Here is an 18,567-nt window from a genome sequence, read left to right as displayed (position 1 = left end):
GTGTTTAGTGTTCTTTTAATTTAGAACATTATTTCTAGTAATGGTTTAAAATCTATTGACTTTTGATAAACCTGCACAATGGAACTATATATTATTTCACAACCTTATGTGCAACAATGTGATGTGATTTATAAGAAACATTTCACAACTGATAAAATAATTTGTTCATACTATACAATACTTTAATATTATAAAACTAATACACTTTTTCCAGGCTCGCACATTGTACAACACTCTATACCATAGTCGTATAGCTTACATCTTTCCCTATAAGGTCCTCCTTGTTTTCCACAATACCCCAAGGTGCAATTCCTATGGCACAGATTCTTCCTCTGGACTTGGAAGAGTGGTCTTTCAAGGCATCTCCCACATGACGAATTACACCTGCATTAAGTAATGTTAATCTGCTGCATTAGAAAGATCAGAATACAAAGTACATGATCATTTAATACGAAAACAAGTCTGTACTTCAACCCTACGATTTATAAAGTGCTCGGGAATATGTTGACGCTATATAAATAAAATGTATTATTACTATTTTTCCCCATAAATACTTACAATATCTATGACTGATAATGTAGACACAAGAAACACTTGCTATATTTGTTGAGTTCCACATGTCATATACTTTTATCAAATTATATATATACATACACTGTATCTTATAAAATATAACTATTATTCTTTAGTGAAAAATAAAAAAATGTTAAAGCATTCGTCATCCTATTAATTATTCATATTAAGGTTGGTTTCTGACCCAATCACAACATTTTCTCATAATTAGAATAAGGTATGCTTTTTTCCCAAAAAACAGTGCTACGATAGTCCATGGATTGTGTCTGGTATTGAAATTCAGTTCTGTTACCTTAAAGAGGACCTTTCATGTCCTCGGGCACATGCGGTTTTATATACCACTAGAAAGCCAACAGTGCACTGAATTCAGCATACTGTTGGCTTTCCCGTTATGTGTCCGTTACCGATAGCTCTTCACTGTTAGAAGGTCATTCCTGACAGTCTAGCTGGGCTGAGAGGAACGCCCCTCCTTACAGTACTGTCCATAGCCCTGTACTGTCAGAGGGGGCATTCCTTACCACCCAGCCATGACGCTAAGCTGTGAGGAACGCTGTCCCCCCGACAGTACTCGTCCATAGACTAACTGGAGGGGAGTTTCTCACCACTCAACGTCATTGCTAGGTGGTAAGGAACGCCTTTCTGACAGTGAAGAACTATCGGTAACAGTGCACTGTTGGCTTTCTAGAGGTATATAGAACAACATGTGTCCGAGGACATGAAAAGTCCTGTTTAAATGAAACTGAGCTGCAGTACCAGACATAGAACACAAAGTTGTGCTGTTTCTTGGAGGGGATACAACATATTTAGTTTGGAAATGTATCATAAAATAAGAGCCCACCAAACAAGAAGTGAACATAGCACCCAATATTATTCATGATGTGTAACGTATGTATGGAATTCACAGAAAGTATTTCTGGATTTCCACACTCATGGCTGCTATTAAATTTATAATGTATTGTAATATAACACACAATAGGCAGTGATTTACCTGTACTGACACCCCCAGTGAATATCCAGGCCCCAGTGGTCATGGCAGCTTTGATTAAACCTTTCCCAAAGACTTGCTTTAGCTTAGGCTGCATTTCAAAGTTCTGGAGTCCACCATGGACAGAGATGAGAAGTTTAGGGAGTTCTAGCTGCCATTCTTTTACCATGAGGTGAAGTAGAGAGTCAGGCTTTGTATCGTAAGATACCCGGATGTACTATAGGAAAACAATTGCCATAGTAAAAGACAAGATTAGGGGACAATATAGTACTTTTCATGCATCTACTGCAAGATACAGCAGGGATTCCCTGACGGTAGAACTAATACCTCCCTGCTCTTCAGATATAGCTTTGTTACCATATATTTGCTAAGTGATGATATAGAAATAGCTGGATTCTGAACTTTAGTGACATTCTCTTGTGGTAACAAAATATATACATCAATTTCCTGGTGCGTTACCTTGGCATTATCTGGTCCGAATAGATTATAAATTAGTAAAGTGAGGTATCAACTTTGCCATTCACTAGTATCTATAATAGTAGCTAGTAATGTCCCAATATTAACAATGATGTTTTTCAATGAAAACATATCCTGTGTAATTTCTATTCATGCATTTCCTATAAATATGAGGAGCCAACTCAACTCCAAACTTAGTTTGTATCCGAATACTTAAATGTATTCACCAGAACACAGGAGAATCAGTCTGCTAAGCACAATCTTGTATCACCTAGCTTTCTCCTGCACTAGTCTGTCTCAGAGTTTATCTGTCTTCCTTTATGTGACAAGTTTAGTTTTCACATGAATGCACCTATTGTGAGAGATTCAAGGAGATTCAGAATTGTGACCCCTTCACCCCCCCATGGAAAACAGTGCCCTGAGCTGTGATCTCTGCAGCCTCTGCACTTGTAGGGTGAGAGCAGTGAAGACGAACTACAAGATCATACCAAAGCCATAAAAGTGGAGAGAGTGTAAGCGACTGTATTCTAATGAGTATATTAAAGGAATTGTAGATAATGCAGTTTAATATAATACATTTGATCACGTAATGGAAATATTTTATTACAAACCTGATAACATTTTACTAAGTAATATAACTATTTTATAATGTATTTTATTTGCTATATACATTATAGAAATAAGAAAAAAACATTGGGGCAGATATAGCAAAACTGGTGCAAATAAATAGGTAGGGTTGCCCATAACGTAATAGATACAACAGGATTTATTGTTAAGAGAAGTCTTTTTTTATACTCTAGTTTTGATAAATCTCCCTGAATGTTTCAATTAAAATATTATTTCCATTTGTAAGACTGGAATGCCATCTGTGTCAAAGCTGCCATCACAAACTACTTTATATTGGAGGGGTATTAATATTCCTGTGTTCCTGTATTCATCATGTCAAAACTACAGAATCATAGAAGGAATTGCATATACCCCATTATAAGGGGGTGCCAGCCATCTGTGATATCAGTCATTCAATGCATGTGGTTCGGCACTGTGGCTGCCACTGCTGTGTGTGCTTTGTTTTATATGTGCATAATATGTATAATGTGCATGAGCTAATATCCTATATTAGGAATTGTTATTTCACCTATTGAGTTTGATATGAAGAATGTATTATTAAATGCAAAGATGGCTCATACGTTGGTAAACTCTGTGTAGCTTTAGTTTCTCCATTTGATATGTCATCCATGCCCCATTGTACTTACCATAGCCTTATTTGAGTGTCCTCCTCCCTGAAACTCCAGTATCCCAAATGCATCAGTGGGGTTCAGCTGCGTGTGTTTACCTATGGACCATTTCTCAGGCACAGCTTCCAGCTGTTTGTTGTCTTCTCCATTCTTGTTAGCTATTGCATTCTGGGGAGGTGGGATGTGCTGAGTAATAAGCTGGCCACAGCAACATCTGAAAGCAGGACACAAACAGTATTATGACAGATCCATTACATGTGTATACGTTTCATATAACACAGCAGATTTCTTCCATCTGTTCAGGTATAGCAGGTATCACTATAACACTTGCTGATACTCATGATTTAACTTCCCGTGGTGACATTTGGATACATTACATGAATATATAACAGCATATTAGTTGGATACATATACTGTACAGTGGACAGTACCTGTTGCTGTCTTTGCTGTTGGCAACTATGTAGATGCATTCTCTCTTGAAAAATGTCTTTTCTATCCAAGCCTTTTGACCCTGGGAAGGGAAATGCAAACATTATAAGTTATGGCAATATGTCCTCTATCTTGGTATACAATATGTCACACAAAGAGCAAAGGAATTTTAACTTCTCTTCCCACAAGTTGCATTTTATATAAATCATGGATTCAATTCAGTTGTTGGTTATGATATTGATTTATCATATTATTATTATTACTGTAATCGATCTAGACATTCAGTCCACTCTATTGGCTTGTGAAGCCTCAGCATGCAAGTTAATACAGTAGAATGGAGGGACTAAGGCCTTGTTCACATCGGTAATCTATACGAGGAGTCCTCATGGGGTCCGCACCGAATGGACTACCGAATGCATTGGCAAGCATTCGTGAACTACTTTTCTGTCCACATGTTTTGTGCAGAGACCGTGGAAAATTCCACTAGTGGAAAAAAAAGCTAGCAGAAGCCATTAAACTTAATAGGTGGCTTTTTTTTCAGCGCTGAAAATTCAGCGCCATTTTCTTCCGTGTGAATGGACCCTCAGACATTCAGCATACAGGGCACATGCTCCCGCTGCCCCCCTCCTGCTAAGCCTAAGCCCTCATGCCCTGAACTAGGTATCACACAGTAGATTCATTTTTCCAGGTAGCATGCATAACTATAAATCAAATTATGAAGAAAAATATAAATTAGCCTTTCTTCTATAGACATTTCAAAGGGGTTGTCCAGGAGTTGTATTTTTCTTACTTCCACTGAGGTTTTTTTGTTGCTGGATCTGGGGGCACAGAAATGCCCAAAGGCTTAGGCCTGGTTCACATCTGCATTCGGTATTCTGTTCAGAAAGTCCACTTGGGGACCCCCCATACAGAATACTTAACGCATTAAAAAGCGGTTTAGCTAAAAAACCACACGGACCCCGTAGACTATAATGGGGTCTGTGTGATTTCTGCTTGGTTTCAGCACGAAGCATGCGGAGAGAAAAGTGCTGCTTCCAGTACTTTTCCTCCATAGCAATATGATTCCATTGCTGAATTACATGGTAGGGTCCAAATCCAACATATACATAAGTGGTGTAATACAGAATATTATATTAATATTGGAATATTAGAAGCCAGAAGCTGTATACCAACACCAAGCTGTCTCATCAAGTAGAACCTCAACTGTTTTTGTAATAATGGAAGGAAAGAGTTGTAAAAAGTCAGTTAAATGGCAAAATATGATGTGCAACTGATATTTATAAGAGATCTTCCCACCATCAGAATGAAGATTTTTCAACAAGTTGCCCAATTTCAAGCTGAAGATTCAGGATAGAAAATATGACATGAACAATTGTGTTAAAAATTGTACAAAGCATCAGTCGTTGTTATAAGCCTACATGCCTTGTAATGCTAGTCCTACACTGTGCCAATGACAGAGGACTGCCCATAGATAGAACAGTTATTACCAAGGATCTGACCATAAAATATGATCATTAGAAGCATTGGTAAAAAAAAAAAAAAAAAAAAAATCAGAAAAAGGAACTTTTTTTTTTTTAAACAAGAAATAGCCCCACTCTTATCTATGGGGAGTGTCTGGTATTGCAGTTTACCTCTATTGTTTTGTGAATAGGGCCCAGTTGCAGAGAACACGGATGCTGTTTCTGCTATACTAGAAGTGAACAAAAAAGCCAAACTATGGCAATAATGAAAAATTATTTGTATCATATCAAGTATCTTTTCCCTTTTAGTAAAAACCTGAAACGTAGGTCTGATCAGGGTTCGACTTTCCTGTACAAGCTCAGCAACAAAACCCTCCCTTTTTCCCTGATTTACCATATTGAAGAGATACATAAGTCTTCTTGTTCCAAGCACTAGAAACATGCTCAGCTTCTGAAGTTTCACGGTCCTTGTCTATTTAATCCTCTTACCGCCAGTTTGATCATAATCCAGTTCACATACTTCAGCGGGCAAACATGCTTTGAAAATTGGTCATTGTATGAAAGTAGATTTTCTAGGAGTATTTTGAAGTATTAAAACACTAATATCTATATGATAACTATAACAATGTCAGATATAGAGTAGGTTTTCCTAGTCCAAATAATGCCTTAAGAAAACTATAACTGCTGAAGTGTGGAATCTGCCAGGATTATGACAGATTAAGGCCAGGAAAGCTATTTTGTGTAGAGAAAAAGACATATTAGCTGTAAGATCAAGTCTGTAGCAAATGTTCTGTTAATTCCTCAATGATCCTATCTATCCCAACTAACCACATTGGTCTATGAGAGATAGCTGTTTCTTTCCATGAGATGTGAATTGCTGAGTCTGAGATTGCTGAGTCTGAGAAATGGCGTAAATGTATTGAATGCTGAAGGGCTTGTTGCAGCCATCCATGTACCCACGTTTCCCACGCCTCAAGTGGATTATACTATATACATATACACCATACTTCAGAATATCACAGTGCTAAATTTTCATCATTGTAGTATATTTTACACCCATATATGGGACATTATAGGATGAAAACATGGAAGAGCAGCAATTCTCAACAGGGATACCATGGCACCAATGGGTGTCCTGGAAACCCATCAGGGGACCTCAAAACTGTGCCTGGCAAGATAACAGCATGCTAGGATGTTTTTAGTCTTTTGGTAAATATTATTTGGTAGGGGTGCCCTGAGTCTGAAAAGGTTTGGAAACGCATTGCAGAAAAAAAAAAAAAAAATCTGCAGCGGAAATGCTACGATTTCAAAAAAACTTATGTAGCATGTGACTTATATCTACGGAAACAATGGCGTTTTCACCTTAGGTATAATAGCAGCAGAAAGTCTTTAACAGATTTTCTGCGAAAAACACAGAAAAAAAAAAAACAGGTTGCGTTTCCAACTCTGTCTTTTCTACAGCTTTTTTTTTTTGCAGCGGTTCACTGTGTGGGGTCTTAGCCTTAGAGACTTCTATGGACAGAATTATTAAAGTGTCTACATGAAAAACTGTCTGGGTTGCCCACAGCAACAAATCATAGTGTAGCTTTCATTTCCTCACTGGCATAGGTTACATAGAAGAATATTTTTAGTAGAAACTTTCAAAAATGTGCCCTAAAGTGTTTTTTTTTCTGCTCTCCCATAACAGGCACTGAAATGCCATAGATGCAATATTATAATGATTTTATACACATGTGAAGAATAAATATTAATATATTCACTTTCTAAAAATATTCAAAGTTGATATATGTAGGTCTAAGTAAATGCAGAATGGTCACTTCTGAATAAGATGTGAACAACGGAACACTAAATATATGAAAACCTGAATGTACTATATATGGAGTGTTCAATCCTGATAAAGATATGGGCACCATAGTGCGCTGTAGATATACTCAGGTATATTCAGTATATGCAAATTCTAACATCCAAGGTTAACAAACAGTTCATGGTAACTTGTCTCAGAAGATACTCACCTCTTTGAAGGTAGAGGAACTCTACACAAAACTAGCACTACACAGTCTGCTATGATGTGGAGATAATCCAGATGATTGAAGAGTTTACAATAGTGATGACCACAAACTGATGAAATACATACTGTTTACTGATCCTATAAAAAAGAGCCATCATATGACTGCTTTTATGGGGCATGAGTATTCATGTGACTGAAGGAAAGAATGAATGACATATTGTGAGCAGAACTTATAACATGTTAGGAAGTGGTAGGTGGCTTGTAGAACATGTGTCAGTAAGCTATAATTACTATAATTTCTACAGAACTCTTCTTATTTGATATTCTGAAGCAACATTTACCTGACCTTTTTGATGACTGTAATTTCACATATGCACAATTTATAATATATGTAAAATCATGTTAATGCCTAGAAAAATGATTCTTTGAATCCCGTATCCAAACATTAACAAAATTCACTTGCTTTAAGACTGTGTTTACATTAAGTTTTTATTTCCTGGCATAGAAACAGAAAAAAAAGGAATTAAAGCCATGGCGGATCCATCATTTTACTAGAAAAAAAACAATAAGTATTTTTTTCCAGCACTTTTGACAGAACCTGGGACAGAACCTCCAATGCAGATGTGAACACAGCCTTATTAAGTACGAAAACAATATTATGATATTCAATATATGATTGCTAGTCATTTTCTCAGATTTATGCATTATTATTTTATGTAAATATCTTCAGATATTACAATACAATGTGCATATACAGTATCATCTGTGTTAAACATGGTGTGAATGTTTTTTTCAATGCTGATGATTATTTTTATAATAACTTATTTGTGCTAATAATAAACCATGGTCATCTTCCTTGGATTTTCCTATCACAATTGTAGTAATATTTATATTCAGAACAATCATATTCAGAATGTACATATTTGTATATGGCACCAGATAAAACAACAACCGTGTACACATCATTTTAACTAATTGCTATTATTGTTAGTTAGTTAGTTAGTGATATTGTCGTTTCATACATCACAAGGTTTACCATACATATAACACAAGTATTTTTTGCTGTTTGACTCTGCAGTGACTAGTGAAGGTTAAAGAACATTTGTCATTTTCCTAAAAACCACTCAAAAAATTTAGAAAAGTGAATATCTTAACTCATAAATCAGAATTTTTACAAATTTGCCATTCTAATAATACTTCTAGCTATATCAACATCTCAGCACCAGAAAGTTTTTAAAACTTAACCCAGTTATTTTAGGAGACTGCTGATGTGGTTTCAAAGGTCTGCTTCTATCGTCCTACCTCGAGAGTCCTGGAAGGACAGACTGTTGTGTCTTGCCATGCTGGTTGCCTTCTGGAAGTTGATGAGAATCCCTGAGGAGAAGGGGTGCCGACACTTTAAGAAGAGAATCTCATATGATAAGCATGTGAGCAGCCTCTTTGTCCAAGCCAATCTCATGACTGCCTTTGAAGGTAATCCTTTACCAGTCCCATGATCCATCTCCCTGCCCAGAGGGTATTTTCATCTCATGGTGGAACAAGGCACAACAAATCTACTTTGATAATGCCCAAATCTCCAATTTGTTAAACCTTCTGTGTGACTATAGTAACTGGAAAAATGCCTACTTTGCAGAAGGAACTCTGAAACTTCTAATCTGAAACTTTGCTCCCCCTGCTTAAAAATTTCAACTTTATTTGCATAATTGAGACAATTGGACATAATAGGCCCTTTCAGGGGTCCTCATTAATCTAGCCATTCTTTTAGCATTGAGAAAGGAGGTCACCCTGCATTAATTACAGCTAATCCTTTCTAAAAACTAATTTGAAACTTCAGTGAGATTTCTGCATGAAATACTCAAATCGTCCAACAATCCTCCATCGAAAACATAAGACTGTCCACTTCAGGCACGTCTGCATCTGGCATGTGGACATTCTGCTCTATAGGTTTAATCTGAATATTCAATTTTGATGAATAATACAACGAGCACATAAAACATTACAGTATCAATAGTATATAAACTAAGCATTATACCTACAGTCACACTAGTAGGGATACCTTGAAATGCTAGTAATGCTGCAGCCATGAGTATATCCTTTTTAGTCCTGCACTACTGTATATTTACTGTATTCTCTAATGAATGTATTCTCTTAACTGAATAGTCCAACTATAAGTTAGTTAATACATTATATGTATGGGTTTGGCAATAAATTATAATAAAGTTAGTAGTGCGTGACTAGGTTCAGACCAAGTGAAGAATATATGCCATGAATCTCTCCTGATTTCTGACGCATACAGCCTGGGATGTAGCTGTAGAGGGCTCAACAGTAGCAGTCGCTGCTTTACCCTGTACCCTAAGGGGGCCCCAAAGGTCTCTCTGCCACATAGGATATACCACTATTCTACTGTACATGGAACAAGTTGGTAGGGACCCCATTATAGATTTTAACTTGGGGTCCAGGAGCTTCAAGGATTTGCACTGCATACAGCTACTATGCGCACATACAGTATTTTCATTTTCTATGGTGTTTTTTTTCTTACTATATTTGGCTAATACACACATATATATATATATATATATATATATATATATATATATATATATACAGTATATATATATATATATATATATATATATATATATATATATATTTTTTTTTTATCTATAAACTTTGTAGAAAAAAGACCTGGGCGCTGTGAAGTGGCTAGGAGGATTATGCATCTTGATCAATATATATGCTATGAACCTCATGTTCATTTTTGTAGATTTTGCTGAAGAACATTAGATCAATGTATAAGATTGGGAATTTGTGGTCCATATATTTATTTTCTCCATAAACTGTGATATATATATTGCTTTAACCATATTAAGATACAATGGAGATTGAATGGAGCAGTGCACATGCATGACCATTACTTCATTCAAATGGGGACATGGCCTCAATTCCCATGATCATGCCCAACAACTGTGGTACTGAATGGTGCTTGCACTGCTAGGGAAAGGAGATAGGTAAGCTGTCCCTAGCGCTACAACAGCTAACTTGGCTCTACCTGAGGGTGTTGGTCAGCTATACCCGAGCTAAGCTCAGCCCCAACAACTGCTGGCTCTCTAAACATGAAGACATAACAGACAGGTAGAATGAGAGCTGAAAGAGGCTAGGGACTGGGAAACTAGGATTGGACCTCCTGGAGAACTAACAGGTGCAGCATGACTACGAAACACACAACGAGAATTGAGGAGAGGAGGAGTGGAGTAGTGAGGAAAGGTATCACAGGACAGGGGCAAAACAAACCTGGAACCCAAAACAGAAACTCACTAATACCAAACAGTGACAGGCAGCCAGAACACAACTCACACCACTCCCAATTCAGCTCCAGAAACCGTACAACTCCAACAACACTCTCCTTCAAGACTGGGCCAAGAATCCTAGTTGGTAACCACGAAAACTGGTGAGGACAATAGCCAGCAGTCAGCCTAATACAGACCCCGGAAAGACCTGATAGGTTGACAACAATTACACACACATGAAGCTCGCAACCACTGAGACACAAAGCAAACTGAAGTAGACACTATGGCAGATAACCAACCACTATCCCAACAGCTCAGTGGCCGAGAGAATCGACCAAAGAACCACAGGACACCGGCTCAAATCCCCAGACAAACACCACCCAAAAGCACAACCATTTAATAAATAACTCAGATCCTGACAGTTTCCCACAAATAATATTATTATATAACTACACATTTAGATTTTTTATTGCCAACTCTATTAAATCAATAGCAACTAGAGATGAGCGAGTAGTATTCGATCGAGTAAGTATTCGATCGAATACTACGGTTTTCGAAATATTCGTACTCGATCAAATACAACTAGCTTTTCGCAGTAAATATTCGATTCAGAGCCAGCGTTGATTGACCAAATACTATACAGTGTATAGCATTTGGCAAATCAGCACTGGTTCTGCAGCAGGCTCGTCCTTGCTAGTTGGGAGAGCTGGCAGCTTGCTTTTACTATAGACTATAATGGGGTCCGTGCGCTTTCACTGCACAGCGCTCCTCCTAAACACTCTCTTCTTACTACTTGTGGACTTGGTGACTCTCCTTTAGTCGAATAGTGGTTTCCCTGAAACGAGCATTTTTTCCCATAGACTATAAAGGGATTCGATATTCGATCGAGAAGTCGAATATTGAGGCTCTACTCAAAAAGAATCTCGAATCTCGAATATTTCCCTGTTTGCTCATCTCTAATAGCAACACTAAATGCACAATCAATTTATTATAGGAACACTCTAAGATCCATGTGATGCTTTTGGCAATAACCTTATAGTCCACCATAGTTCTGACATACTTTTACAACCCAGTGTGCACTGATATACAGCCAATCCTTCATTATAAACAGTAGTTTCTTGTTTTCCCTCCATAGTGTTGATTTCATTGCCAGGAAACATAAATTAGATGGTGGTAAAGCATTAATGTAGAGAAGATCAATAGGAGATAGAGCAGATAGTATACTCTACTTAATTCTATGTCATTGGGGTTCTGGCAATGGAATGTGTATGTGGAAGGAGATGGTTTCCTGCTTCTGTGTTATCCCTCTGTGTCATCACACTATGTTAGTCTCTACTGAGTGTCTATATGAGTGCATAATAAAGAAAGGCATGTCTGGGTTCTCCTATGACCCAAACCTTGGCCTCGTAACCAGCCTCGCTTCACTTGCAATTACTTCTACCTTTCCTGTGCAATTGTGAAATTTTAGAAAGAAAAAAAACTCCCCTAAAATAACTACTGCATTATTTAGTTTTGGCTTTTTTCCTTTTGGCTAAGTCAAAGTTTTTTTTTCAACCTTTCAAAAGAGATAGAAATCCAGAAACATATCATGTTTTTTTTCCCCTGTTTTTTTTTTTGCTCTGTATTTCTCTGCAGTTTTTCCTCCCTTCTCAGCATTTCCACAGATAAAATTGACATGCATTTTTTGAAAACGCAGCTTTTCCATATTGTTTTATTTTTATGCAATGTGAGGAATGGATGGGAGTAGCCAGAATCTCATTCACTTTCCTAGTACTGTAAAATTCTACTGTGTTTTTATGGAGTTGTGCCATAAAGAAAACCTCCATTTATACTCTTTATGGATGGTTTCACACACGCAGCATTTCACAAAAGAATACATGTAAAAGTGTATATTCAAAAACTGGAAAATCAGAATAGAAAAGTCTAAAAATATAATATTCTGCAGATATAGTGAAATATCAAAGTCTTAACCACACATCTGTAACATAAACACATCGATGAACTTACTATATAACTACTGTATAAAGGCTTCATTCAATAATCTATACACAATCTAGCAGCATTTTGTGTCCTCTGCCTCCTATTCAGAGTAAACTTACAAGACACATACAGCTGGCTGCACAATATGGTGGGAAAATGTTTAACCACAGCGATTCTGCGGGCAGTAGCCAGCCAAAGTGCACACTCAGTGCTCTCAAGAATAACACAGATGACTGAAAAAAAGGATGGGCAAAAATAATATACTCATACAAAGGGTGATCTCATGGGTGAATGGGCATATACTATGGGAAAGATCAGCTGTGTTTGAGTTTGCTTAGGAAAATGACTTGGCATAATATTGGTCTGACCAAAAGAAAGGGCTACGTGTTCCTGTCCGTCAGATATGGTCTTGTCGGTGTCACTTGGTATAAAAGAAATGTTATACAAAATCTTTCAAATAATAGTTTCTATCTCTGGTATATGGAAGCTTGAATATACATTTTATTATTTTTTTTGTATTTACATTGTTTTGATATATCACCATATTAACCTTTGCAATGCACCTCAAATAAAATATCTCAATGTCTCAATTCACATAGAATTAAAAAAAAAAGTCAGCAACTTTGCCATAAGTCTAATTAACTTCCAGTCAATAAAAATCAGTCCATGATTATGTGATATACAGTCCATGATTGTGTGATATATAGTCCATGATAATGTAATATACAGTCCATGATCGTGTGATATACAGTCCATGATCATATGACATACAGTCCATGATCGTGTGATATACAGTCCATGATCATGTGACATACAGTCCATGATCGTGTGATATACAGTCCATAATCATGTGATATACAGTCCATGATCATGTGACATACAGTCCATGATCGTGTTGTAAGGGTTAAAATAAACTTGCTCTTTTATTAAGAGACAAAGTCAGTTGGACAGCAAAACCACAAGTCTCAGACTGCACGTTAGCAGTTAGACTCATTCTGCTGATCTATAGATAACTGCACGCCAGTGGTTAGACATAGTCTGTTATCATTCTAAAAAACTGTAGATACGGGAAGTTGTGGTGTAAGTGACCATTGATGCTCAGTGCCGTGGTATATGTAACATTTTGTGCTTATTTAGGATGTTCTGCTAACTGTCACATAAGTTGGCAGATGTTCAGTTGAAGATATATATATATATGTATGTGACAATATATGCTACGTGCTACCGGATCCATGAGACCATATTTAGATGTCGGGTCATGTGACCTGTATGCATTTGTGCTTCCTTTATAAACCTGTGCTGCTGAACAATAAAGTGTGGCACTTGAATAACTGACAGCTGGGTCTGTTCTGTGTGTCACCCGAGCGCTCGTAACTTCCTCTTTTTGCAATGAGAACTACGACAAACATAACCCAGGGGGGTCTTAAGCCCCCCCAACAGAACCTGGCGCCCAACGTGGGGCATCGATGATCGTTTGATGTGCAGCCGATAGTGTACTGATCCACTTACCAACCGATTTGGAGGCGGGCCCGGAGGACCTCAGATGAATAAAACAGCGCTGTAAAAGGTAAGCTTTTATCTTACCAAATAATTAATCTGAGTTCCTACGTGTCCCGGATCCTGTGTGTTGATAAGTGAGGTGAGTTCTTGCATGTCTTAATAATCGAATCGATGCCAATTATATAGTGCGGAAGAACCGAGAGGGTATGTTTGCTGTAGTTGTATAGGGAGACCTTGTACATTTTCTTCGGTTTATTTAAGTTTGATTCTGTTCACCATTTATATGTTATAAAGTGTATAAGGCGGCACAGAAGGGAAAGTTATTCTCCATCTTTAATCCCTAGAGTAGAAGTACTGAGTGATTGAAAAGTCCTTGTTTCACTAAGGACTGAGTAGAATCTGCGCAAGTAAAAGTGCAAAGATTCAGGGGTGTCTCAGTAAAGGGACACTAAGCCAGAGACTTGCACATCAGAGATTAGTTCAAGGATAACAGAGTGACTGTTTGGGAGTTCCCACTAAGAGACGTCAAAGTGACCCTCTATTGTCTTAATTGCCCTAGAGGAGTGGGAAGCTCACGGCTGATTAGCTACCAGCCAGTATGGGGAAGGGACCCTCTGAGATAGTGTACACCCCATATGAACTAATAGGGATGGGAGAGAGAGAAGAAGTTGCCGCCCAAGTTAAAAAAAAAAAAAAAAAAATTCTTAAAGAGAGCAGGGGTTCCCAAGACAGGACTGTTTGATAGTAAATTTTGGGACCAATAGAGATTAGATTATGCAGGACAAATACAGGGATAGAGGGAAACTCGAAAGTGTTTTAATTGTGGAAAACAAGGACACTTGGCCAGAGATTGCTGGTGTCCTAAGCGAAGTGATAATAACAAAAGATAGTCCCTGCCTGTCCCTAATCAGGGGTCAAGACAATAAGAATTAAGGAATTTCTAGAATGTCTATAGTGTCCTTTATTCAGGAAAGGTTGTCCCAGTTTGAGATTTCTCTTCATGGTAATGTCTGTGAGATTGAACTAATGACATAAATTTGAGATCATCATTATTATGTTTATTTTACCGGTAATATACAAATTGGTGAGAATATGAAGGTATCTACTTATATGTTCTGTTTTGTTTTCTCCTCAATATTTAGCTGTGCGGGGACTATAACTAACTCTGTGATTATTTGTAGGAAAAGAAGAATGAGATGTGGCCATCCTGAGATAATAAGTGATATCACAGTATAAAATATATATAAGAAATTTTTATTTTAGTGCAGACAAGTTCTTTTTGATCTAATGGACATTTGTTTTGACTGGAGCTCCAGTGTGATGTTGCATGTTTGTATGGAAGGTTCAGAGAAGTGAATGGGCCCATATGTGTATGAGTTATATGTACAAGTTACATGTGTCTGCCATGTGTACATGTTCTGTTTGTTCATGTCTGTATTGTTACATTTTCAGTCTCCACAGCGAGCAGATAAAGATATTGAGCTGATAACCCCAAAGGGTGGTGACAAGTAGATATGAAAAGGGAGGCATAAAGCTCTTTCCAATGTTGAATACATATATGTGTGTTTTGGTGAATATGAGATGTACTTGATATAACATGTACATGTACTATGTACTCAGTGTTTATTGGTGCTTGTGTGTATCAAATATATCACATGGGCTTTAGACTTATTTAAGTAATATAAATATCGGTTATGGGTTTATACTATAAATCTATGAATGTTAACAATCGGTATTTATTGTGTGAAAAAGTTTTACCTTGTACATGTACATTGTTATTGGTCATTGTTATTCGGATGATCCTTCTGATATGGGATTAGGCCCCATAGGGGTAGGTAATACATGTGAACTATCTTAACACAAAGGGCACAGAACTCCCCTAAACATGTATACGCAGGTAAAGAGAAATTGCAGTTCTGAAAAACTAAAGTGGTGTTTCTGGGGCATTGTTTGTTACAAGGTGTTAGATAGCTGTCTAAGTAAATCAGAAGTCACTTACATATCTGCCCTGCAATGTTTTTTTTTTGTGTACAAATTTTTGTTATGGTGATCAGGGGATAGATTTGATCCCTTATTTAAGGCTTCTGCCTTCTCTGCTGATATATTTTGAGCTTTTATTTACCTCAATGAATTGTTTGTAATTCTGGAGTGTTTAGAAGTTGTAGAGAACTGAATTTACTTGGGATTATATAAATAAGTCTGCTGGGATATGTAGTCAAATTAGATGTTTCTCCTGTTATGGTAAACTTGAAACCAGGAGCAAAGCCACCTAGAATCAAACGGTACCCATTGGCACGCGCCCAAGAAAATGCTATAGCCACAACTATTGTAGAATTGTTAAAAGAATGTATGTCAGTGGCCAAGACACCACTGTTCCCTGTCAAAAAGAAGGGCTAAAAGGGCAAACCAGATACTTACCGCATGGTCCATGACCCAAGAGAATTGAACAAAGTAACTTTGCTAGAGACCCCGGTAGTGTTGCCAGTAGCTGTTTGCTTTCACCTTCAGAGGTAAACAATACACGTGGACAGTCCTGCCACAAGGAGCGCAAAATAGTCCAAATCAGTTCACAAGGTGTCTCACACTGATCATGAATGCCTGGGACCCTGCCTCTGATGCTGTTGTATTGTTGCAATATGTTGATAATGTTTCTTCTTTGTGCCCCAGATAAACAGACATGTGAAGCCGCTACCATAAACCTGCTGTGTTTCCTCTACCATAACGGTTATAAGTCCAGTAAAGACAAGCTGCAATTTTGTAAGCAAAAGGTGGTGTTTTTAGGTCATTGTCTGAGCCAAGGTACCAAACATCTTTCAGATGAACGGACCAAAGTGGTAAGAGGAATGCAGGTGCCAACCTCCCATGCTCAGTTATGTACCTTTTTGGGTTTGGTGTCATACTGTAGACCGTGGATCAGATCTGCATCTCTGACCATGCAGCCTTTGTATGACTGTCTCAGTCTGCCTATCAGAAGCCCTTTCAAATCTATGTCACTGAGATGATGGGACATGCTACTGCAATTCTCACACAATAACATTGAGATATGAAGCGTCCTGTGGCATATTATAGTGTACATTTGGATGCTGTCGCATAGGGAATGCCCTCATGTAAGGGTTGTACTCTTAGTACAGGCCCTGCGTGAAAAAAAAAAGCTCCGACATTGTCCTAGATCACCCCCTGGTGGTATACACACCACATGACATCCATGCAATCCTCAAACAGGTAGACAGACGTCATTTGTCTTTGGCAAGACAGAGCAAGATGGAATTTGCTCTACAATCCTCCTCCAACATCCCATTTCAGCGTTGTTTGACTTTTGAATCCTGCAACTCTTTTACCAGTAGGAGTTCATGATTCAAAGGGGGGAGTAGATGATGAGATATTTTTAAACTCCCTCTCAGAAGAGGCGGCTTCAGTCATGTTACTGATGCCCCATTGGAGAATCCTGACTATGAGATGTTTGTGGATGGTTCCAGGTACCTAACAGAAAAAGGCAAATTTGTTACAGGGTATGCTGTAGTCACTATACATGACACCATAGTACAAGAAGCCCTTCCACCACACATGTCAGCACAAGAAGCTGAATAATAGAAGTCTGCAAAGTAGCTAAGGATAGCACAGCAAACATTTACACTGACTCCAGGTATGCGTATGGCATTGCACATGGTTATGGTCCAATATGGAGGTCCAGGAATTTCCTGACGGCACAGGGTAAGCCAATTAAGAATGGAAACTTAGTAAGTCAGTTGATGGAGGCCATATTGCTCCCTAAGCAGTTGGCAATTGTGAAAGTCAGAGCTCACACAAGGGGAAGAGACCCTGAGAGTATTGGAAATGAAAAGGCTGATTGAGCAGCGGTGCTACTACCATGGAAGGGTCTCAACCAGGTGAGACATTGACCTAGCAGACCCCAAGGGTCTGTACTCTAAGGTGACTGGTGCCAGAGAATGTGAAGGAATGTGGAAAATGGGGGAAAGACTGTGTCTGCTCGCAGCAGCATATCCCCAAATGGTTGGTTTGGCCCACAGTAAGGTGCACGCCTCTCAAAATGCCATGGAGTCACTAGTGGGTAAACTATGGTTTGCCCTAGGTTTTGGAAGGGTTGCAGGTAATCACGTAAATGCATGTCACATATGTGCTCTACACAATCCAGGACAGGTAGTTAAAACACCGCATGCACACCAATACCCCTGTATCCATTTCAGAGAATACAAGTAGATTACGTACAGGTGCCTAAGTCTGGAATGTACGAGTACGTATTGGTTTGTGTGGTTGGGCCGAGGCCTATCCTGTGAGCCGGACAACCGCACAGACAACTGCCAAGAAATTGATGTCTGAGCTTGTGTGTAGATTGGGGATACCTGAGGTGATAGAATCTGATAGAGGTACACAATTCACAGGTGAAATAATGAAGGAAATAATGTCTGTATTAGGGATTGAGCAAGCTTTCCACACACCCTACCATCCCAAAGTTCAGGCTAAGTGGAAAGGTTGAATGGCACACTCAAGTTAAAAATCCAGAAAGCCATGGCAGAGACAGGAAGGCCCTGGCCAGAGTGCCTGTCTCTAGCATTATATTCGGTGAGGACCAATCCTAATAGAAAGACGGGTCTGTCACCATTTGAGGTGCTTTTTGGAAGTGTGCCTAGACTAG

General features: G+C 38.3%; 1 protein-coding gene across 7 annotated transcripts in view; it reads right to left on the bottom strand.

The window, feature by feature from the left end:
* The window catches only part of TRPM1 (transient receptor potential cation channel subfamily M member 1), a 161,201-nt gene that overhangs the window by 48,255 nt on the left and 94,379 nt on the right, over positions 1 to 18,567 (bottom strand). For all 7 annotated transcript variants that reach the window (XM_075273574.1, XM_075273569.1, XM_075273570.1 and 4 more), the window contains exons 2-5: positions 3,681 to 3,760; positions 3,268 to 3,463; positions 1,562 to 1,775; positions 260 to 384 (exon numbers count right to left, since the gene is read on the bottom strand). In XM_075273574.1, the coding sequence (XP_075129675.1) occupies positions 260 to 384; positions 1,562 to 1,775; positions 3,268 to 3,463; positions 3,681 to 3,760 (615 nt within the window). The remainder of the gene's footprint in view (positions 1 to 259; positions 385 to 1,561; positions 1,776 to 3,267; positions 3,464 to 3,680; positions 3,761 to 18,567) is intronic.

The sequence above is a fragment of the Leptodactylus fuscus genome, chromosome 5 (assembly GCF_031893055.1).
Source record: "Leptodactylus fuscus isolate aLepFus1 chromosome 5, aLepFus1.hap2, whole genome shotgun sequence".
NCBI classification, from domain to species: Eukaryota; Metazoa; Chordata; class Amphibia; order Anura; family Leptodactylidae; genus Leptodactylus; species Leptodactylus fuscus.
The sequence above is the reverse complement of the archived record's forward strand: the minus strand, read 5'-3'. Positions and strand labels throughout refer to the sequence as shown.